At 32.2% G+C, this 22,461-nt stretch overlaps 1 protein-coding gene across 1 annotated transcript; it reads right to left on the bottom strand.

Annotated features, from left to right (window-relative positions):
- Nucleotides 1-2,468: 2,468 nt before the first annotated feature.
- LOC134257304 (uncharacterized) lies at nt 2,469-15,593 on the bottom strand. The gene is made up of 4 exons (XM_062739938.1): nt 15,495-15,593; nt 12,659-12,792; nt 7,876-8,209; nt 2,469-2,774 (listed from the first exon to the last, which is right to left on the bottom strand). The coding sequence occupies exons 2-4, from the start codon at nt 12,752-12,754 to the stop codon at nt 2,728-2,730; spliced, it is 477 nt and encodes a 158-aa protein (XP_062595922.1). The 5' UTR covers nt 12,755-12,792; nt 15,495-15,593; the 3' UTR covers nt 2,469-2,727.
- Between the last annotated feature and the right edge of the window lie 6,868 nt (nt 15,594-22,461).

Genomic DNA, 22,461 nt, shown 5'->3' with positions numbered 1-22,461 from the left:
AACGAGGTAAATTATTGACAAACAAGATGATGAAACAAGAATATCAGCGGTCTCGCTTAAAGTCATCATTTCGTAAGTTCTATGGTCGATACAACGACCTTGTCAGCAAATTCAATTTATCATTGAGTCAAATGCTGACTGACGTTTTTCATACTAATTGTTAGTCCATTATTTATACACTGAATTGACGACGGATTTTCCCGTTATTTCCTGGTCATGACAAGGAGCCTCGGCGGGTGTGACCGGTCGGCAGGGGAGGCTTACTCCTTCATGGCACCCGATCCCACCTCTGATGTTTTGGAGGTCCTTGTTTGCTCTGCTCCTAGTTTGTATTGTTTTATGGACTTTGATATTGAATGATGTTCGTTATCTCCATATCCTTCATCGATTGTTCAACGCAAGATCAGCTCTTAATTCTGTAATTCTACAGCAAATGCTATCCGAAAACTACCCAGATTTCTCAATGAGAAGTACGAGCATCTTTTTGATAAAGATCTAACTTTGGTTTCTTGTGTATGCAATAAAATGATTTTTAACAAAATAAGTTTGCAGATGACCAGTGATAAGACATGCAAATTCACGAGTTCTATATTTATTATAAAAAAAAATTCTGTGATGTCAAAAAGCCTACACTGTAGTTTTAAAATCTTGAAATACAGTAATTTGGACAGATCTTTCCAAAAATTTTGACAGTTTAAAAAAATCATTTTTCCCAAACAAATGGAGCGATGATTCAATCATTCAAAGAAGTCATATGGTAGGAAGAAAAGATCATTTTAATTTGTTCCTTGATTTTTCAAATTTTTCATCAAAGGCATTGTTTGAAGAGAAAAAAAGTAATAAAATTTCATTCTTTACTATTAACTTAGTAGTATTTGTTCGAACGTTTAAACATCTTGGAAATTTATATGGGTTTAAGGTTCTGAATAATAAACTTAAGGTTATTTGCAATGACTTTATTTTGCTATTCATTTTTTCTTTTAAGAATTCATTTGTTGGTTTAAGCTTAATAATGGCAATATCTTCTTTGTTTGTGGATTCTGTTGACATGTTAATAAAAGTTAGCATTACTGTGATTTCTTTTAGAATTAAATGTCATAATACAAAGTTGTTAAAATGCTGTGTTGCACATGAAATGTCAATCGCCACTACATATACGTAAGATATTTCTGTCATTGCTAAACGCAGTGACATTTCTTTTATTGCTACAAGTAACTTTTCCACAGATTACACTTCGGGAAGCCATTGGTTACTAAGAACCAAATTCTGAAGAACCAAATTTTCTGTATGTAGTTGCAGTACATATAATTGGTAGATGTATGTTCAATTTAATACAAGTGCTTCTGTTAAATAACTGTAAAGTTTGTTTGCTCCCAGATTTTTTTTTATGTTGTACATAAAAAACAGCAGATTTACAGAAAAAAGATCTAAAATATATCTGTAAATATTTCTACATACAATTTTATTACAATCAGAAGCAAAGATGTTCTTTCTTTACATTGCCTTTTTATATATTTAAGACGGCCACTACTTGGTCTTTCAAAGGCAGTCGCTCATAAACATAAAAGAATAAGTTGATGACAATAAGATTGATGTAGTTCTTTAGATACCCCCTTTATTATGACGAGTTAAGCAGAGTCTTCAGATTGTATTTCTCCATTTCAGGGCCTTGAACCTGATACTAAGTATAATCGGATGTGTCCAACAAATAACTTCCGTTTATACGGAAATTATCAATTCTAGTTGAAATACTCCTAATATTTTACGGAGTTGTAATAAAAATATTATGCACAAGATCTAGAACTTTCACCATGGAGTTTTACAAAATGACTTTGAGTGTCGGTTTATTTATATAAGGACTATATATTTGCAATAGCGATAATATTCGCAGTTATATATACGTGCACGGATTTCTTTCAAATGTTGGTTGCAAAGGCATAAAAAGTTTTCTTCTTGGAACCTATTACAGGATCATGACGATTACTTTTCGATTTCTTATTTTGTTTCATCCCATTCCATACATATGTTTATCAGCACTGCTCAGTATAAATTTCTCTTTATCCCTCATTCCCACCAATAATTCACATGTATGCTTCAATTTTCTAATGTACAATGGTCTTTTGAGCTCGAATATTGTCCGTTATCTCTACATATTCTATGTATCCATATTACATGGGAAGGTATGCTGTTTCTGTAATCAGACACTTGGTATTTTATTAAAAATCCACTCACAAACGAGTCAAAGCTATCAAGGATGCCATCCAAAATTGACACTAGTAAGCAAAGACTGACAATGACGCAATCCCAAACCAACGTATAATGTGTAGGTAACGTTAAAGATGAGACGGAATGAGATGATAACAATTCAATTCAGTTCGAAACTGCAGTTATGTAATTTGTTTATTAAATTGAATAACTGTCATTGACTCAAATATTAAACATAGTAAATATAAAAAATAATGCATATACTAAAGGTGATGCTTTCTTTATTAAAAACAAAATCAGATAACTTTGCCTAATTTCTTTGTCATTTAATATATATACATTTAGAAGTTTATTTCAGAACAGCAAAAATTAGGTCTACTATAACTTAGAATTTAATAAAATATATGATGAACACACTTAAGATGAACTGTCTATAAAACGAACAGATGTTAAATGCACCATGTCCTTAGTAAACAATTGCAAAAATAACCATCTCTGGCTTTTCTAGGCGTTATTTGACATTCACCCTCGTAGAGCAGTAAAGCGGAATCGCTTTTCTGGACTGGAATCTGAAAAAAAAAAGTGAAAAGCTGTACTGTACTCGAGTGTTGTTATTATAAACCTTGAGGTCAATCAAAGAAATTATAAGTAAGTATAAAATGTATAAGGAGAGCGGCAAGAAAAATATCTTGATTGTTATAAATTTTGAATTTACTGAATGGAATCAATTTCAACACCTTAAGTAGTCATAATATTTTAAATTTTGCATTAACCTCCATTTCTTAATTCAGAATTCACAACAACGTTGTCAACCAACCCATATTCTTTTAAGAGAGCAGCACGGACTTTATAAAATAAATGTATAGATCTACATATATCAATATACGTAAAGTACCGAATGAAAGTAACTGTGATTATGTAATATCTCTAATTTGACATATGTTTAGCACTATTAAAATTATTTCGAAGAACAATTGTTGCTCTGAAAAAATAAAGATAATTCTATACAAGCAGGTTCTTTTATTTCGTTAAATAATACTATTTATTATTTTACTAACATAAGTATAGAATAGTTATAATTTAACTACTTGGTCATTTAACACGCATGGAGACATTGTTTAAACCTTACAAATGGTTTACTCTTGTTTGAAATACCTTGCGTCACTTTTTTTATGTGCACATCAATTTTTTTTTAAAATTGTATGTCATTGTTCATCTTAATAAAATAAAGTTCAGGCGTATCTCCCAATATGTTTATGTGCGTCCTTATTACTTAAGAAATAAGGTGTAAGTTTTAAACATTGGGATATGAAAAGAGGTTGGCCACGTAACCATATCCCGTAAAGCCCGAAACGCTGTACGTTTAATTTGATCAGATACCAATCCGCATTTTATATTTTGATATTAATTTTTTTTTAAATGACACCTTCTCGACTTTACACCTTTATTTTTACTGATTTTAAAACAAATTTTTATCTTAGAGTTTTTACCCATGAAATCATTTATCTTTCCCGATCTGTTTTGTGTACTTTTCTATGGCTCTCTGTGACCCAGATTACCTCACTAAATCGGGATAAGAAAAATTATAATGTCAAAAGAAAGTAAAATTTATTGCACTCTTCTTCAAAGAGACATTCATCAACAGAATTCCCCTTCCTTTCCACTGTGAAGGAATTCCAACCACATAATAAAACACCGATTTGTAATACTTAAACCTACGGGAAAATAGGACATACAATGACACAACGATAAATATTCATCAAAGTTAGATTGTCAAAGACCTCTTGTGTTGCCTTTGGAATTTACAGTCTCTTTTATCATTTGAAAATTTACCCAATATTACATGTTCCACCCACTAACTATACCAAATGAAGGACTTCCTGGAACTTTTGCATTTTCACAACACTGCTCCAATATCACCAAAGACACTACATAATTAGTCTGTTTACTGAGTTTATTATTGAGAGTAAAAACTGGCTTATATCGTAGTATTTCATTTATCCCACACCATCTCATGATATCTATTACGCTAGGCCTCAGGATGCAAATTACAACACAAGAACTTTTTTTTCATGTTCGCAGGTTGAAAGTCATGAAAAAAACTAAATGGGGAATTTTTTACGCCATCTTACAGTGACAAGGTTATGCTTTCCGCCCCTTCCAATCTTTTGTAGATTTCCCCTTTTTACACGTATTTAATGACTTGCAAGGTTTAAGCTGGTGGTTTCCTGGTTTTATACACATCAGTCTAAATACGAAGTCCAAACAACGGCTACCGGAAGTTACAGCCCGGGCGAATAATGAAACAGAATGTGGTGAAATACTCTATCTTTTTGGATCTTATAACACGAAATAAATCAAAAGAAATCGTATTCATTATGGAAATTCTCCTTGTAGAAGAAATGTTATACGCATGAATTTAAAAATATCGGCACCCGGGTTTCAGGGATCTATTTCCAAGCTAATTGCAATTCTTGTTTATATCAGCCAAGCGCTAAATGAGATAAGACGCCGCTGTTTTACCGATATTTACGGTGAATCAATTTTCGTATCATATAATTGCTACATGCCGTAAATAAAGATATTTTTGTTGAAATTATTCTTTATTACTATTCTGAAAAGTGATTTTGTATCCGAAAAACCAAGGCAGCAATTATCTAATTTGGATATTTGCATATCGGTATCCAGATCGTAGCGCTAATTGCGTCATCACTTGGAATGATACAGGGTAGAGAAAGGAGAAAGTACCATTGTCTACCACGCGATTAGCATTTTCTTCTCATAAATGTAATTCCTAACAACATTACATCACAATATAACCCTAATAAATCTGATAGAATTATAAAAAGAAAATGTCTTGAACCACAGTTTAAAGTTATGCCACTTAGATATTTATAAAAGGATGGAATGTTTACCATTTACATCGAAAGGAACATTCTATTTAGACTGCATTTCCGCCTTCATCAGTGTTTTGATCTGTCATTTATTGGAACGAGATTGGCATGTGTACCAACCCATCGACCCCAAAATGTTCTTTATTGTTATGACTGCTAGTGCTATGCATAGTGCAATTATTATGCGGAATAGCAAAGGTCTCTGAATTATTTTAGGTATATTTTCCATCTTTTCACATTAATATTCTCTGAAGAATGATGGAAAATTGGATATTTGATCCTCAAAGATATAATGCTCTTCGAATGAATTCTATTTGTCCCCTGGTCAGAAATGATTAGAAGGATATATATTGAAGTACATCTGAATACCTGGTTAATCAGGCGAACTAATCTAGCGGAAATAGTTATCCCTGTATCCACAAGATCTCGAGGAAAGAAGCAGAAAAGGAAAGGCCATTATACGGGAACTTTGGTCATTATGCATAGAGTGAACGGAGTATGTTATTATTCAGTTTAAATTTGTTTAACTTAAGTACATGTACTTCTGATGAACCCTTCATAATCAATGTCTGCAATCTTTGCTGTTCAATTTGATTGGAACATTAAGATATTAAAGATAGATGCTTGAGTTTCTGATTAACAATATCTATGTTTTTTTTTTTGTTTTTTTTTTTTTTTTTTGAAACTAGGTCTTCCGACAGTCTATTGGAATTCCCATGGGTACCAAATGCACGCTGTTATTGGCAGACCCATTTTTGTATTCACTTTTAAGCAGAATTTATCGAAGTTCTTTTACGTAAAAAGACGAAAAACATTGCTGTGGCCTTCAACTCGACATTTAGATATATCGACGACGCATTGTAAATAAAAAAAAAATGGTTATTTCCATTCTCATGTCAGTACGATATATCTCAGTGAGCTTGAAATAAAAGATACCTCAGAGTCTCACACATCCAATTCAAAATTGGATATTTTACTTGAAAAAGATTGATAATTTAATAACCAAGCTTTATGATAAACGTGATGATTTTAACTTTTAAATTGTCAACTTTCCTGCATCATCGCCTGCATTAGGGGTTTATATCTTTCAGTTGCAAGAGCATGCTTTAGGTATGAACAATTTCTAAAACGAGGTTGATGAAACAAGAATATTTGCAGTCTCGTTTAAAGTCATCACTTCGTAAAGTTCTTTGGTCGATAAAATGACCTTGTCAGCATATACAATTATCATTGAATCAAATGCTGACTGGCGTTTTTCATACTAATTGTTAGTTCATTATTTATACAATGAATTGACGACGGATTTTCCCGTTATTTCCCGATCATGATAAGGAACACACGTCGGGTGTGGCCGGTCGGCAGGGGATGCTCTCTCCTCCATGGTACGTATTTCCACCTCCGATATTTTGGAGGTCCGCGATTGCTCTGCACCAATTACTCATTATATTTCATACGTTTGAATACATACATGTACTCTTTTGCACAACAATATTTTGATATTTTAAGATATTAACTACATACATAGACCCTTAAAACTTACATGGTGCTTAATCTTCGTTTGTTCTATAATTATATAATGTATCTTCGTTCTATATATATAATATTTATATAAAAACTTTTATATTTTTTTATATCTATTATATGTATTATATGTTTGATTACTTTTTTTTTATCTACATCCGATTATATTCCACTAGGATCTTGCCGGGGTTGTGACTCGGACCTTTGCTATTGGCTAGTGATCAAGATGAGTGATATATAAAACTTAATCATCGATAATGCATTGTTCATTACTTGTATAACGTACTGAGTGTTCCTTCGGAATAAAAAAAAAGAATCATCGAATTGATTGCATTACACAGATTTTATGTCATTTGAATTTAATATTTCTGCTATTATCTACCCTTTGATGAATAAGTGTTTTATTCCTGCTCAAAGCGGTGGTGAATTTTGAAATTAATCGTTTAATAATATCTTTTGGTGTTCGATCCCTTTTTTTAATCAATGTAAGGTCTGGGTGTTTCTCTGGTAAACAAAGGCGAAGCTATCTAGACTCCAGTTTATCAGTTTTACTATTGGGTTATAGCAAATCGTATAACGTGTCATAGTTATATTAATCTAGAAAGCATAATTTTCAATGTTTCGTTAATTGAATTCGTATCTGAAATGCTAAATTGACGGAATGATTGCATATTATCGCTAGATACCATCGTTTAATTACACATTGATTTGGGTGAATAGGGACGGGGTGAGAGTGTAAATATTTAATCAACCGTTAAAATGGGAAGACTGACTACGATTTTTTTCTATATATTTGATGGATCTTCCACATCTGCCTCCCCCAGTATTAAAACTGCCTTTGATCTTAAGGACAATCAAAGCCATTGTTTGATTAGAATATGTCGTACTCTAACATGCTATAGGTGAGTAATGTTAGTTGTGTTCAGTGAATTTGGCTTCCCAGAAAACTTGCAACCCAAACATTAGATTAGAAGTACTCAGAATAGAGATTACAATAGGTCGATAAAAGGATAGAATTATCAATTACGAAATGATATTTGTCCATGAAAAGGTTTCCATTTTTTTAAAAAAAAGGTTTTGAAAGCTTTTTAAATTATTGGGTTCGCCCTAATTCATCAGGTACATTAATATTTTGATCCCATATCAAATACCCAATCCCTAAATAATTTATTTCTTTGTACATGCATATTTACAGAAACTTTTACCTTTGAGTCGATTGAATTTACAGAAATAGAAAAAAAAACTCAATACCAACCTGCATCGTTTGAATTCGTTGAAAAATCATAGGCATCGGTCAATAGTTTTCCGAGAATATTTTTAAATTCTTCGTCTGAAAGCTTGTGTCGTAGATTTGGAACTCTTTTCCCACGGAGTCCGAAAAAGCGAGCACGTTTACTGTTCCTCACTGTAGGACTTTCCAAATCGTTGTAGAGCTTCTTACCCCTCATGGCTGCGAATCCATATCGTTTTTCTGCACTTGATGCTGGAATGCCTGCTCTTTCAAAATCATTACGAGTAATTAAAAAGTCTATTAAAGGTTTGTCAATTCTTTCTACACTGTCTCCTGAATCTTCTAAGTCTGTTGATTCCTATAAAAAAGACAGTAAAAGGGGATATTTATATTATCATAGAGTTGAATAAGTGTATAAACATACTGTTTAAAAGACACATCATTGATAACTTAAAATATCAAAACATCTTCATAGAAAAGGAAGATGCGCAAAAAATATTTAACAAAAATATGAATATACCATAAAAACAACATGTTTTGGAATTGAACATCTGATATATTAATAAAATTTGTTTAAGAACACTTTAAATGATATGGAAACAATGTCTGATATAAGCCATGAAAATAACACACAAGAAATGTACAAAGGATGAGGGGGATAGCTCTCTTTTATGTAATATTTCTATAGTGACATTTCACACTGCCAAGTTCATAAGAGTGTACTAGAGAGGGAAAATGTACTTAGATATTCCATGCAAGTTGATTCATCTTAAATGTCTGATTCTGTATTCGTTCTTTGTTTTTTGTTCTTTGTATCTCAAACTTCGTGTTTCAGATTGTTATCAAACAATGTTCCACGATACTGTCTAAATTCTAATAGAAGGGCCAAATTTGATCAAAGTCATTTGATAAATTGTTGTAAAAGCGTTAATATAGAATAATTTGGTAAAATGGATATTTCTTCCCGAGACTCAGATGAAATTTGACACACGGGTCACCATAGATAAATCTTCTGGTTAACCAAGAATCTCCGAAACTTATTATATCCATTTTCTTACAAATGTAAAGAGCGTAGAAGAAAATACCAGTGGTCATTTAACTATTTAATAAGGAGTTTGATTTACAGCTACAATGCCACGCCAAAAGAGCACATTTGTCTTAGCTTCATAGAGAAACATTATGAGTTAACTTTTTTTCTTGGCAAAGAAATACCAGAGCCTCTTTGACAGCTGATTTACTTATTTTCTCAGATGGTAAAAAGTATTCAATATCCATCACTACAACAAAATTCATGCAACAGTCTCTAGTTTATCTGCTTTTCTTGCCATTTTGCCTCTGGTCCTAATGTGTCGCTTAATTTAGTTCTATGTTAAGCTTCCTAATTGGGGACCCCCTGCGTCTACTTATTTTACGGTCTGATCAAGTAAGTCCTTATTTATTAAATTAGAAATAACGATTCAGGATTAATAAAGTGTTAACAAAGCTTTAAGACAGATAAATGGCTGAAACAGTTTATAAGTTGTTCTAGAAGAGACCATGAGAATTTCTCCCTTCGTCGGACGTACTACTTTAAAATTAACCCCCGTATTTTGTTAATTATAAAATTTACCCTATTAGACAGATTTTCATTGACTGTCACAGATAAAAGTTGATGAAACTTTATATCTGTACTTTAAAACTCAGTTTCTATCTGAAATAATTGCTCTGGAGTATTCAGTAGATCCTTTACTGCGCAATTTATTGGGAAAAAACTCCATTAAAACACTCGTTTGACTCGTGCATAAAATGAACGTTTAATATAGATAACGAAAAGATATACGAAAATATATTCTTATGTGTAAATTGCATTACTTTATTACTGCAATATCTTAGGGAAAAGATGACCTTAGAGTGTCGCCGTACCACAATAGACCCGTGGGTAATAGACGAATTTGCAAACCGAAGCAAAATCAAATCAAGACCTCGGACTTGAGACAGCGTAAGTTTGATTGTCACGTGTAAAAATTTAATTTGTGCAGCAATAAGAGAATCTTTAACGCTTACCATTATCGCCTGAAAACCACATGGGACATTGAAGTCCCGAAAAAGGTTGTTAGATCGTAGTTTGTGTCGCTCCTTGCTTGACTTTTATTATATTTCAAGATCCCTTTGTACAGGATTAAATGAATGAAAAAGGAAGAAATAATTTGATAAAAATAATTGACTGAAAATTCTCGCAAGGTTTTCGTCTTAACTTGTTCAATGTTTTATACCGATACATTGACCTTGTCGGCAAATACAGTCGAATTTTAATAAATTACAAACTAAATTGTCTACGGATTTCCCGTTTGCCCGAACAAGACAAGGAGCACTCAGCGGGTATGACCTGTCTACATGGAATACTCACTCCTCCATGGCACCTAACCCCACCATCTATGATGTTTCAGAGGATATTGTTTGCTCTGCTCTCGATTTGCATCGTTTAATGGACTTTAAAGTTTGGCATCTGTTCGTTTTCTCCGTATTTCATGTAGGTATTTCAAAAGAAAAGAGATATTTCCTTCCAAGTTCTAATGTTAAGGAGACGAAAATTGAAAATTTCATAAAAGATAAAATTATCTGAAGCATTCAGATAGCCTTTGTTTTTGAGGTTGTAGAACTTGATTTTCATCATGAAAAAATGTATGGTCAAATAACGACTTTTTCCACAATAACTGATTCCAAAAACTCTTTTTACATTTCATATTTTCCAAGCTAATTTGTAAAATATAATCGATGTACGTAAGTGTACACCTGCCTTGTGAGAGCATCACATTTTAATCTGATGGGCAAAGGATTTTCCGTCCTTGTCAAAATGATTTCTAAGACAACTCTGTTAAATAGATATCTTTTACCATAAAAAGTTTTATGATAACAAAGCACATCTATCAAGGTTATCAAATTTCTCATTTAAGTTAAGGCAAAGTAGAAAATTCTCAGTTATTGTGGTAACCCAGATACAATAATCTCCAATAACAAGATGAAATATATATATATATATATATATATATATATATATATATATATATATATATATATATATATATATATATATATATATATATATATATATATATATATATATATATATATATATATATATATATATGTGTGTGTGTGTGTGTGTGTGTGTGTGTGTGTGTGTGTGTGTGTGTGTGTGTGTGTGTGTGTGTGTGTGTGTGTGTGTGTGTGTGTGTGTGTGTGTGTGTGTGTGAATCCATATATTTCATCTAGATGTCCCAAGAATAGTGGAATTGGAAAATCAAAAGTCTACTTTTTCCATGAATCATTTTTTTCTGATTACAATCAACTACATGTATGTAGAACTGAATCTCAAATCATACAATTCTTAAATATAAACAAAGATAGACAGTTTGAAGGTCGTATTTGATAAGGAATATGATCTCAAATCTTAGGTGACGTAATTTCTTAATGTGTAAATGTGTTTCAAAATAGATGAATAGTGTAAATGTCATCGTTGTAGTACATGTTATGAATCTACTCTTAAAAGAAGCGTGCATGTGAATATTTTTTGCATGGCATGATTTTTCTCATGGTAGTTTCCTAAAGTAAAGCGTGATTATATATACATGTACTTTGCCAAAAAAGCACTGTAAGTTATAGATAGTTTATTTTTAGAAATTTAGCCATCAAAGTTTTTACCACAGTAAATAAAAAAAATATCACAGTTTTCATAATACATAAATTTTAAATTCTCCTGCAATCCAAATATCAAATATTGCTTAATGTAATTGTTTACATTTGTAACAATTTTGCAGACATTCTGATATTGTCGTATGCCAAAAATGATCGACTTATGAGACCTTTTCTTGCCAACAACTGTACTCCGACAGGGGATCTCCATCTATAAAATCTCATCCAAAGGACTGGTCTCCACGTCCCACAGTGGGAGCAAGAGCGGTATACCACGTGAAATGGTAGAATTATTCTGAATTTACAGACATCATAAATTGTTCTCCTGTGTTCTTCTTGTTTATTGTAAGGAGCTAGACTATAATTTAACAGAGATATCTTCTCCATACCCCTTGAAATGACAAAATTTGACAAAAAATGCCATACGCCTGTATTAACAAACGTTCTCTAATTTCTTAACATTCAAGTGTATTCTTTTTTCCTAAGTAAATTTAATTTACGTTTCCTAACCGTTTGTATTTAAATTTCTCCAGGAAACTTGATCTTAAGCCATCTTTCTCATTTATGTATGTAGGTATTTGAATCTTTCCAAATATTTGCATGAATAACATTCCTTTCGATGAAATGAAACATTTAATTTATCATTAATTTTGTACATTTATGATTAAGCACAGTCTATTTCCATCATATTGGCGGTGAATGAAATAAAAGCTTTCCCTCCGTCCGAGGAATGACAAACTACTTGTCACCTACAATTAGAAATACTAGCTATCGGAAAGACACTGTTTAGAACTTTGAAATCTGTTTGCGAATGTTGTGACATGCTCCTATTTAGGTACTTTTCATAAAGAAAGGTTAAAATTTTGGTTTAAAAACAGTTTATAGGGAGATATAGAATACACATACACGTGAAACAAGTTGGAAGTCGAACCAAACCTTACATACATGTTATATTATTGACAACCTAAACAATGATACTATATGTATGTATTATCTTAAAGACTACAACTTACTATTTAATTCAGTTAAATTTGCTGAAAGACAATCTGTGAATTTATTTGATATTTTTTTTATTTAAAATATATTATATTGTATTCCTGTCCTACAATGGTATCTAAGTTATGTCGTCACTTACCGCTGCTGAATTCCAGAGAGGATCAGGAGCTGCTGACGTCACAGAACACGAAATGAGGAACAAAAGAGAGAATAGGGCTCGCTGTAAATTCACCATTCTACAGGTTTCTTTTTCTGGGACTTTGAATCAAGGAACTGCAAAGAAAGAAATTGTAATTAAACCCATATTTGTCATGAAGACAAAGAAAATCCAATATAAATTCTTCGCTTATATGTGTGACATTGAAACTGTATTTCAAAGGATTCTTATGTATATTACTAGTACCATTGTGAATCTTGAGGAAAAGAGTATTTAATTTTTGAAATTTTTGTAGAAGAAGATTCTAAGGCCATTCATCTCTAGAAAAGAATATATTTTCCTCATTTTAATTTATTTTTTAAGAAATGAATAGAAGAGTTTTTAAAATACGCATTGGATTTTCCTCTATTTTCTTATTCTTCTTCTACGTTGAAAACGCGTATTTAGCAATGCAAACATTCATCGAACAATGCTTTGTTTTATTTGATAAAAATATGTACTTTCTTAATTAAGATGCATGCATATCAATGCCTTCTTGTATATATGCAGATTTAAATCCTTTGATATGAAAAGAAAATAATTCCTCTTTTATTTTTTATATCATATAGAAATAAACCATGTTCAATTTAGTGTCTGGAGATATCTATGGGAATTATACGAAAAGAAGATTTTATTATTTGATAAAATAGAATAGAATCTATAGCAATTTACTAAATGTGTTACCAAACCTCTTTTTACTACTTACAACGCATACTCGATTCTTGTGAGCACTTTAATGTCAGCCGCCAAGTCTGACTAACGTTCGAGGAAAATTTCGTGTATCCAGTATAGTGCTTAATTATGTCATACGCAAGTTAACAATTAAGTCATTACGAATATATGAACCCACGCACCCCTGGGATGTCAAACAAAAATGAGTTAAAGTTAACTTTGAGACTCAGGGACCAAAAAAATTATTTCAGGCCATTACTTAAAGTTTTCTTATTAGATAATGCGGAGATAATAATAGATGAATTTATAATTGGTGTCTATAATGGGCCTTATTAATGACGAAAGTGTACAAATCACACATATGGATTTCTCAAACCACAATGCACAGGAAATATTTATATCTCTATCATTGATTTCATTTGAACTTAGGATTTATATTACTATTATAGTGTTATAGTAACCCGGGAGGTGCCAGCAAAGTGTTACGCGAACGGAAATAGACAAGGACTCCACCGACAATTGAAATCAGTAACAACTCCACAACTGGAATCAATGATGTTGAAGGTCCTTCATAAATCCAAAGTTAAGCGATGAAAGTTACACCCTAGTACTTTAAAAGACGCCTTTAATGGAAGAAAGTACATGCATACAAAAATAGCAAATTATGATTTATTAAGGAAAGGAAAGCAAACACCTTGCCGCTTTGGGACATTGGTCAGAATGAAAGAATCTAAAGTACTTTGTGTTATTTCAGGTTACAGTTGGTTAAGTTAAAAACCTCTAAAATGTAGTTAAACTAGTTGAAGTTTATGTTTCTTCAAAACAAAAAAAGTATGAAAAAAAGTTTGTTAATCTGTCGCGTTCTATCCCTATACAAACGTGACTGTGTTACAGAGCCAATCTCTGATTTATAAAACGTAAAGTAATAGAGGCTGTTGTCTTTAAAACTGATGTAAAACTAGAAAACTGTGTGGGCAGTTGCAAAAAATTGGTTAAATCAAGGTATTAACAAACGCTTACACATTTTTGTCTTAATACAAACGTCTTAGAGGAATTGCCAAATAATGAAGAGATTCTTCACATTTCAAGCTTTTTTCAAATACCTTTGCGTATAATTGAAGCACAATTTAAGTATATCTTAAGCAAATGCCGTAAAATAACCATTTTTGTCATTCTGATTTAATATTGGCAGCTCACTATAAAACACATACTCGGAATTAAAGGATATTTAGATTTATAGGATGTATTACATCTGTAGGAAGAGAAATAAATTCCTCATGGACGTTTCACACACTTCTAGTATAAAGAAAACAAATCTTATATTTTCTAGCTTGTCAAATGGTTTATATAATTGCGAATCATAAAAATAGAATTATCATCGCTTTGAATTTCATGTAAGTAAATCAAGGTCTCTTCGACTAGCTGGATCAATATCAAGCTACAGGTGTAACACTTTAGTTAGTAGATGTCATTTGCCGAAGAATTTCCAACAGTGAACGAAAAATGTATAGGAAGCTGTTGATATTCCCAAATTCATTTTTATTTTTCTCAACATTCTTACGAAATCACTTTTAAATAAAAAGTAAAATTTTCAAAGATGTATGAAAATTGGTCCTCATGTTAATTGGAAATTCCAAAGCAATTTGATAATTTTGATTCAAAGTGGTTGACAATTTAAATGTATCTATTTTCAGTTTTGTATAAAAATGATATTTCAAACATGACAATTTCCCAAGAAATCTCATTCGATTTAAGAACTGAATGCCTTTTACTGCTTTATTGGGGAAAACTATTGGGGAGAATACTACTATGTGGTTTCGAGTGTTGCGTGATAAAAACTAACGTTTAAGAAGTTTCAAAACACCTTCTACCAAAAATGATAAATAAATTTACTTTAATGATTCTATTTCAATTTTATGTAAAGACCGAGGCAAACTTCTCAAAAGAAATTTCACAAAAAATACTAAATAATTACTCCTGTTTATAAAGCTTTCAAATTTAAAATTTTAATCAAATATTCTCAATTTCAAATAAAGGAGATATACATCTCACTTAACAGTCTTATTTGCATTTAAATGCAATTTATCTCAAGTTCAATTTCACTTACCTTTAAAAATTGGTTATATCTCTTCTTAATAAAAAACTAGCAATAAACTTTCTGATTCTCTTTTATATCTGAATACGAAGACAGTGTAGTTTGCGCAAGGGTTTCACTGCGTAGGGCGCGTCACGAAAGGTGCCATTATCGATAAATATTAATGAAATCGAATGATTGGTCAACACTTAGGCGGTAGAACGGTGAGCGGAATCTCAGGGAAGTACGATTGATTTGCAAGAGAGTTTTATCACCAAAACTAGTTTTGAAATGGTCTCTGAAGTGTCGCTTTTCTTCATATATTGATGTATAATTAAACATAGTAAACAATCCTGTTACTTATACAAATAACAAAAAAAAAATAATTTATTTAAGAATTTTTCACTTTTTCCAAACAACTCTAATTAAGTACTCATTAGCAAATGAAGAACTTTTGTGTAAGTAATACCTTTGTTTAACAATACCAGATTCATGCCTAGAATTGTCATAAATAACATACTTTAACTACGGAAATCCTAAAATGAAATTTAAAAAAAAAAACCTCGAAAGGGTTTCACTTATAATTAGTTTTACCTTTTAATTTATACATAAAACTGAATGAAATCAGACAGTGGGGGTAGCCTATATCATTCATTTCTATACTGCATGTCAAGGCGAATACGCATGCACTTTATGTATTAAGTATAAAACTAATTTAACAAAATTTGCAGAATAGGGTAGAGAACAGAGAAGGAAAAATATATTGTTTTACCTTTTAAGTATCCTAATAAAGGACATATAAAAAAACTGTCAAGTGAAAAAAAAATCACAAATACTTGTTGCATGGAAAATTAAAAAAGAATAACTCATTTTAAATTAGCATAGTTTCTCCTATCCTGTCAATTAAAAATAAAGGTCATAAATACCACTATTTTTTGGTAAATTAATGACATGATGATTTATTAGAATTGGAATACCAATTTTATGAATGGGTTTATGTGACCATTTATCTGCTTTGAAAAAGAATAAGCTATGTTACATCGAAAAGTGTACGGTAAAGTTAGTAAACCTTGCTTGAGTTTGAACTTTATATATTTCCGCGTAATTGATCAATGACAACTTTGTATTGTAACTTAATAACTATAATAGATTTGACATTATATTGAATATAATTCACGTCGATATAGTGTAACCCTATACTAGTTTTACGTTACCTCGATATATAATTAGCAGATAAAATGTTATATTATGTGGTGACCACCTACATTTTTAGATTTTGTCCCACACCCGAAATAGCAAGATAGTCATGTCTTTCCCTGTCTCCCTCTTACTAACGCCCGCAATACCTATAGATCAATTGCCTTTCCTCCTTGATTCCACCTAGACCATCATTAATTATTATATGTATTTCCATGACCTGGTCAGCTTTGGCTTCATCGATACACACATCTGTCCATATACTTTTTCGCTAAGTAAACCACTTTTTAACCCCCATACATTTATCGCCTAAATCATTTCTTAGCTGCGAACTACTTGTATTTTGACCTTAAACAACTCTTCTTTTACAAGTTTCCAATCATTGTCAAGGTATCTAACTATTTCAAAGCTGTCCTTCCTTCCCATCATCTCTAAGCAGCCACCAGTATGAAATAACGAACAGTTTTCAAGCTCAAAGATCCATCAAACAGTACAAAATAGGAGAAGAGAAAACACGGAACTCCGAAAAAATCAGAAGTGGGATTAGGTGCCATGAAGGAGTAAGCATCCCCTGCCGACCGGTCCCACCACCGTGTTCTCATTGTCACGATCGGGGAATAACGGTAAATACGTCGTCAATTCAGTGTTAATAATGGACTAACCATTTGTATGAAAAACGTCTGTCAGCATTTGACTCAATGATAAATTGTTTTTGCTGACAAGGTCATTGTATCGACCATAGAATTCACACGAGACTGCTGATTTTCTTGTTTCATCAAATTAATTGTCAATAACCTATCTCGTTTTAGAACGTTCATACATAGAGCACCTGCGTATCGAATCAACGGAGAGATATAAACTCCGTACGGAGGTGATGAAGGTATATTGCTGCATAAGTAAGGGAAGTTGACGGTTGAAAAGTTAAAGTCATCATGTTTATCATAGAGCTTGGTGCTAGATTAAAATTTACGTCTTTTTCAAGTAAAATATCAAAATATGAAACAGATATGTCAGACTCTGTGGTATCAATTATCTCAAGTTTACCGAGATATATCACTTCGACATAAGAATGAAATAACCATTGCTAATTGACAATACGTCGTCGATACATGTATATCTAAATGTCAGGTTGAAGGCCACAGCAAGTGTTTTCTTCTTTTAACGTGTCTGCTTCATTGAATACAAAATAGGTCTGCTTATAACAGGGCACAATTGGTTCTCATGGGAAATACAATCGATTGTTGGAAGACCTGGTCTGCAAAAACGACATAGATATTGTTAATCAGAAACTCAAGCATTTTTTAATGTCAACTTCAAAGTACTTGAGTGTACAATCAAAATGTTTTTTAACAAAATCATTTTGTAAAAGACCAATGACAAGGTACGTAAATTTAATTTTCGAATTCCATTTCCATTTTTATTGAAAAAGCAATTGTCTATAAAGTCAAAAGGCATAGACTTTAATTTATCGTGTAGAATGATTGTGTATAAAGTTAAAAAGTTGTAAGTTTTTAGGCTGTTGATTAATTCCATAAATCATAAGGAGAAAAATGAAAAGGGATTACAACAATAGAACATCGACATAAAGTAGCAATCGTCAATTAATATAATAATTTGAAAGACATTGTCCATATGAATGCTTTATTTCCTCTGACGAAGCAAACAAAAACCCCAAGACATTCCTTAGGACAGCCCATGGCAAGTCGTATCACGGCTTTGTGTTGACCTGCCACACTATAATGACGTACAAACTCGTACTGGTTACATGTGACACATACGCACACCAAAGTTGATTCGTTTGGAAGAAATGACTGCTCATTTGATTCGACGATTTTATTTTACAAATAATCTAAATTGAACTACCATATCCATTCAGGATTCTAAAACCTCGTAAAAACCTAAACAAAGACACGTAGTAGGTTCTAGTAAATATTCTACTAAGCCACTTTCCTTATTCCTTTTTAAATAGGTAATTAGAGAAGGAAAGAAGAAACTTTATAAGCACTTTCAACAACATATTTGAGAAGTGGTTAAATCAGATATGGATACTTTAAAGCTCAAAGGGACTCTAAAGAACTGTGAAATTACTAAATTACTAAATTCAATAGCATTATGCGTGCGACTTTTTGACATTTCAGAAGCCATTCCCACTTCCCAACGATGAAAAACTTTTTAGACATAGTTTCAACTACTTTTAATAATATTTGTCACAGATCATTTCCAGAATTGTTTTGTCAACTTACAATCTAATTCTACAGAAAAGTACTCAGATATTGATATTTAACAATAGGCCAACAGGCCTAATATGCACCTGAGTATCTTTTAACAACTTTCCAACAACTGACTTTGTTCGTGTTTTAAACAAGAGGCCATAAAATTAGCAATTTTGAAAGAGACACCATTGCTAATCATAACTTTACATTCAGCATTCTTACTTTGATTACTGAATACTCAGAGAGAGAGAGAGATCAGAGGGAAAAAGAAGATGTGCATTTCCACTACATAATCAGTATCCCTCAGGAACCACTGACCCTAGGTCCACATATTGCACAATTTTTTAAAAGGCACCTCTGTTTATAAACACCACAAAGCAGATTTCAAAGCACAATTTTTTTTCAATATATGATCATTAGAACACCACCACACACACACACTACCCTTCACCCAGGGGCCATGAAATTCATCATTTTGGAAGAAGCATCTTTCCTCATCATAACTATTTACTTAAATCATCGTCATGATACCCAGGAACAGAGAAGACTTTCAAAGAATTAATGCATTTTACTATATCATCAAAAGAGTCATGTTCTAACACCTGAACACCTAATCCAGGGGCTGTGAAATTCACAATTACAAAGAGACACAGCATAAAACATATATTCGAGAACTGGTTTAGAACAGAACAGTATACTTAAAAATTCCAAGGAACTTGAAAAATTAAAATTGCAAAAGTTTACCAGAATCAATGCATCAACACGTACGATAAAACACATTATACAGCTGTACAATCAATCCTCGACAATACTTTAAAGTCCAGTTTTAGCTCAGCTGAGCCGAAGGCTCAAGTGAGCTTTTCTGAACAAAATTTGTCAGTTGTCTGTCGTCGTTTTCGTCGTCGTTGTCTTCGTTGTAAACTTTTCACATTTTCATCTTCTTCTCAAGAACCACTGGGCCAATTTCAACCAAACTTGCTACAAAGTATCCTTGGGTAAAGGGGATTCAAGTTTGTTCAAATGTACGGTCACGCCCTTTTCCAAGGGGAGATAATTATGAATTAGAGAAAAATTAATGGCATTTTAAAAAAAAAATCTTCTCAAGAATCACTGGGCCAGGAAAGATGAAACTTATGTTGAATCACCCTCAGGTAGTGTAGATTCAATTTTGTTCAAATCATGACCCCCGGGTGTAGGGTTGGGCCAAAATGGCTGATCAAAGTTTAACATAATAGTATATAGGGAAAATCTTTCAAAATCTTCTTAAGAACCACTTGGCCAGGAAAGATGAAACTCATATGAAATTATCCTCAGACAGTGTAGATTTAAGGTTGTTCAAATCATGACCCCCGGGGTAGAGTGGGTTCAAAATGGCTGATCAAAGTTTTACATAGGAAAATATATGGAAAACTTTTAAAATCTTCTTTTCAAGTACTTTAAAGCCATGATTAGTGGAATTCATATGGAATCACCCTCAGGTAGTGTAGATTCTAGTTTGTTCAAATCATGACCCCCGGGTGTAGGGTGGGGCAACAATGGCTGATCAAAGTCTTACAAAGGAACATGTATAGGAATTTTTTTTTAATCTTCTCCTCAAGAACAGCTGAGACAGGAAAAATGAAACTAAAGTGATAGCGTACTCAGGTAGTGTAGATTCAAGTTAATTCAAATCATGACCCCGGTGGTAGGGTGGGTCTAAAATGGCCGATCAAAGTTTTGCGTAGGAATATATAGGGAAAACTTTTAAAATCATCTTCTCAAGTACGTCAAAGCCATGATTAGTGATATTTATATGGAATCATCCTCAGGCACTGTAGATTCTAGTTTATGTTCAAATCATAACCCCCCAGGGATAGGGTGAGGCCACAATAGGGGATCAAAGTTTTACATTAAAATATTTTTAAAAAGAAATCTTCTTCTCAAGAATAGCAAACCCATGATTAGTGGTAGTAGTATCTATATGGAAGCATTCTCATTTAGTGTATAATTAAATTTGTTCAAATCATAACCCCCAAGGGTAGGGTGCGGCCACAATGGTGGATCAAAGTTTTACATATAAAAAATAAAGGGAAAAATCCCAAGAACAGAAAAGCTATGTTTAGTCATATTGGCATGTAAGCATCCTCATGTATTGAAGATTTAAATTTGTTCAAATAATGGCCCATCGGGGTAGGGAGGGAAACAATGGGAAATCAAATTCAATTATTACGAAGTAATATATAGGAACAAAATGTTTAAAAAGAAATCTTTTTATCAATAACAGCAGAGTCATATGCTGTATTGATATGAAGGGATTCTCAAATAATATTAAAATTCAAGCCCCCCCCCCTCTCAGTAAACTTTCAGTTCTGATCTGATGTGCTTTTTCCTAGCCGATGTGCTCAGGTGAGCGATGTGGCCCCTGGGCCTCTTGTTCTAACATCAATTCAATTTTTCAATTAAAATAGAACTTGTTATTCGTCTTTTGCAAAATTATTTATAAACAAACATTTGATTGTAAACAAAAGTATTCCGAGATTGATATTAAGAAATGCTTACATGTCAGTTTCTGATTGAAAAGATTTATTAAGTTTTCGGACGTAAGGTCTCAAACAATCTATCGGAATTCCGACGGGTTCCAATAGTGTTCCTTTATTAGCACACCTATTTTTGTATTCATATATGAAGCAGAATTGATTAAAAACGTATACGTGAGTAAAAGAGCATACTTGTTGAGGCCTTTTACTCGACATTTTGAAATACCGATGACGTATTTATCAATTTACAATAGTTATTTCCATTCATATGTCGCCTTATATCCCAGTGAACTTGAAAAATATGATACCATATAGTCTAATACATTATTTCATATTAAAAATATTTAGAAGATTTTTAAATGTATTTTGGTTCTATGGAATGAGCTGTTAGGTTCAATCTAAAATATTTTTATTGCTTTTACTGATAAACACGACTTTTTAAAACGAGAAACATATGTTTCGAACGTAGAACGAAAAAAATGGAAATATGAAATGGCTTTACTTTGAATGTAAACAGATATGTAAAGAGATACCAGGAGCTTAACAAAAAGATTTTTTTGCCTATTTACTTTGTGCTTTTGTTATTTGTCATTCTAAATAAACAGCCATTTATTCACTCATTCAGAGAACAGAAAACACTAATTAATTACCTTTTTTGAGGTTACTAGTATTTTAACATTTTCATGTTCTTTTTTACGTGCTGTGAGAGATTACTTTCCATACTGAGTCAGATATAAAACACAAAATAAAATATATGAAGGATTTTTTTCTATTGTGAAATGATTTTTTTTTTACGTAGAAGTTAGAAAAAAATTCTTTTGTGATTTTTAAAAATCTGTATATTCTCTGAAAATATTGTGCATGTATAATGCAAGTCGGGTCGTTATCTCCATACAAGAGTTATGATTCGTTATAATTAGTTATAATTCTCATTTAACATTAATTATCAAATGAACATTGCTAATTTTCAGTCGCTAACTATTAGATTCCAGTCATAAAAATGCAACTGAGTTTAAGCTATTGATTACCTAGAGCTCTATCAATGGTGGCGTCTCCATATTCATAAGTGAAAAG

This window comes from Saccostrea cucullata, unplaced genomic scaffold (genome assembly GCF_032062105.1).
Source record: "Saccostrea cucullata isolate Sc308-1 unplaced genomic scaffold, CSIRO_AGI_Scuc_v1 ctg3160, whole genome shotgun sequence".
NCBI lineage: Eukaryota > Metazoa > Mollusca > Bivalvia > Ostreida > Ostreidae > Saccostrea > Saccostrea cuccullata.
This window is presented reverse-complemented; position numbering and strand designations above follow the sequence as displayed.

Bases quoted from the DNA above. Each gene is read 5' to 3' on its own strand.
- LOC134257304 (XM_062739938.1), bottom strand. From the start codon at position 12,754: ATGGTGAATTTACAGCGAGCCCTATTCTCTCTTTTGTTCCTCATTTCG. The intron at 8,210-12,658 runs GTAAGTGACGAC...TCTTTTTTATAG, and splicing joins CTCTCTGGAATTCAGCAGCG to GAATCAACAGACTTAGAAGA. The intron at 2,775-7,875 runs GTTGGTATTGAG...TTTTTTTTTCAG, and splicing joins AACGAATTCAAACGATGCAG to ATTCCAGTCCAGAAAAGCGA.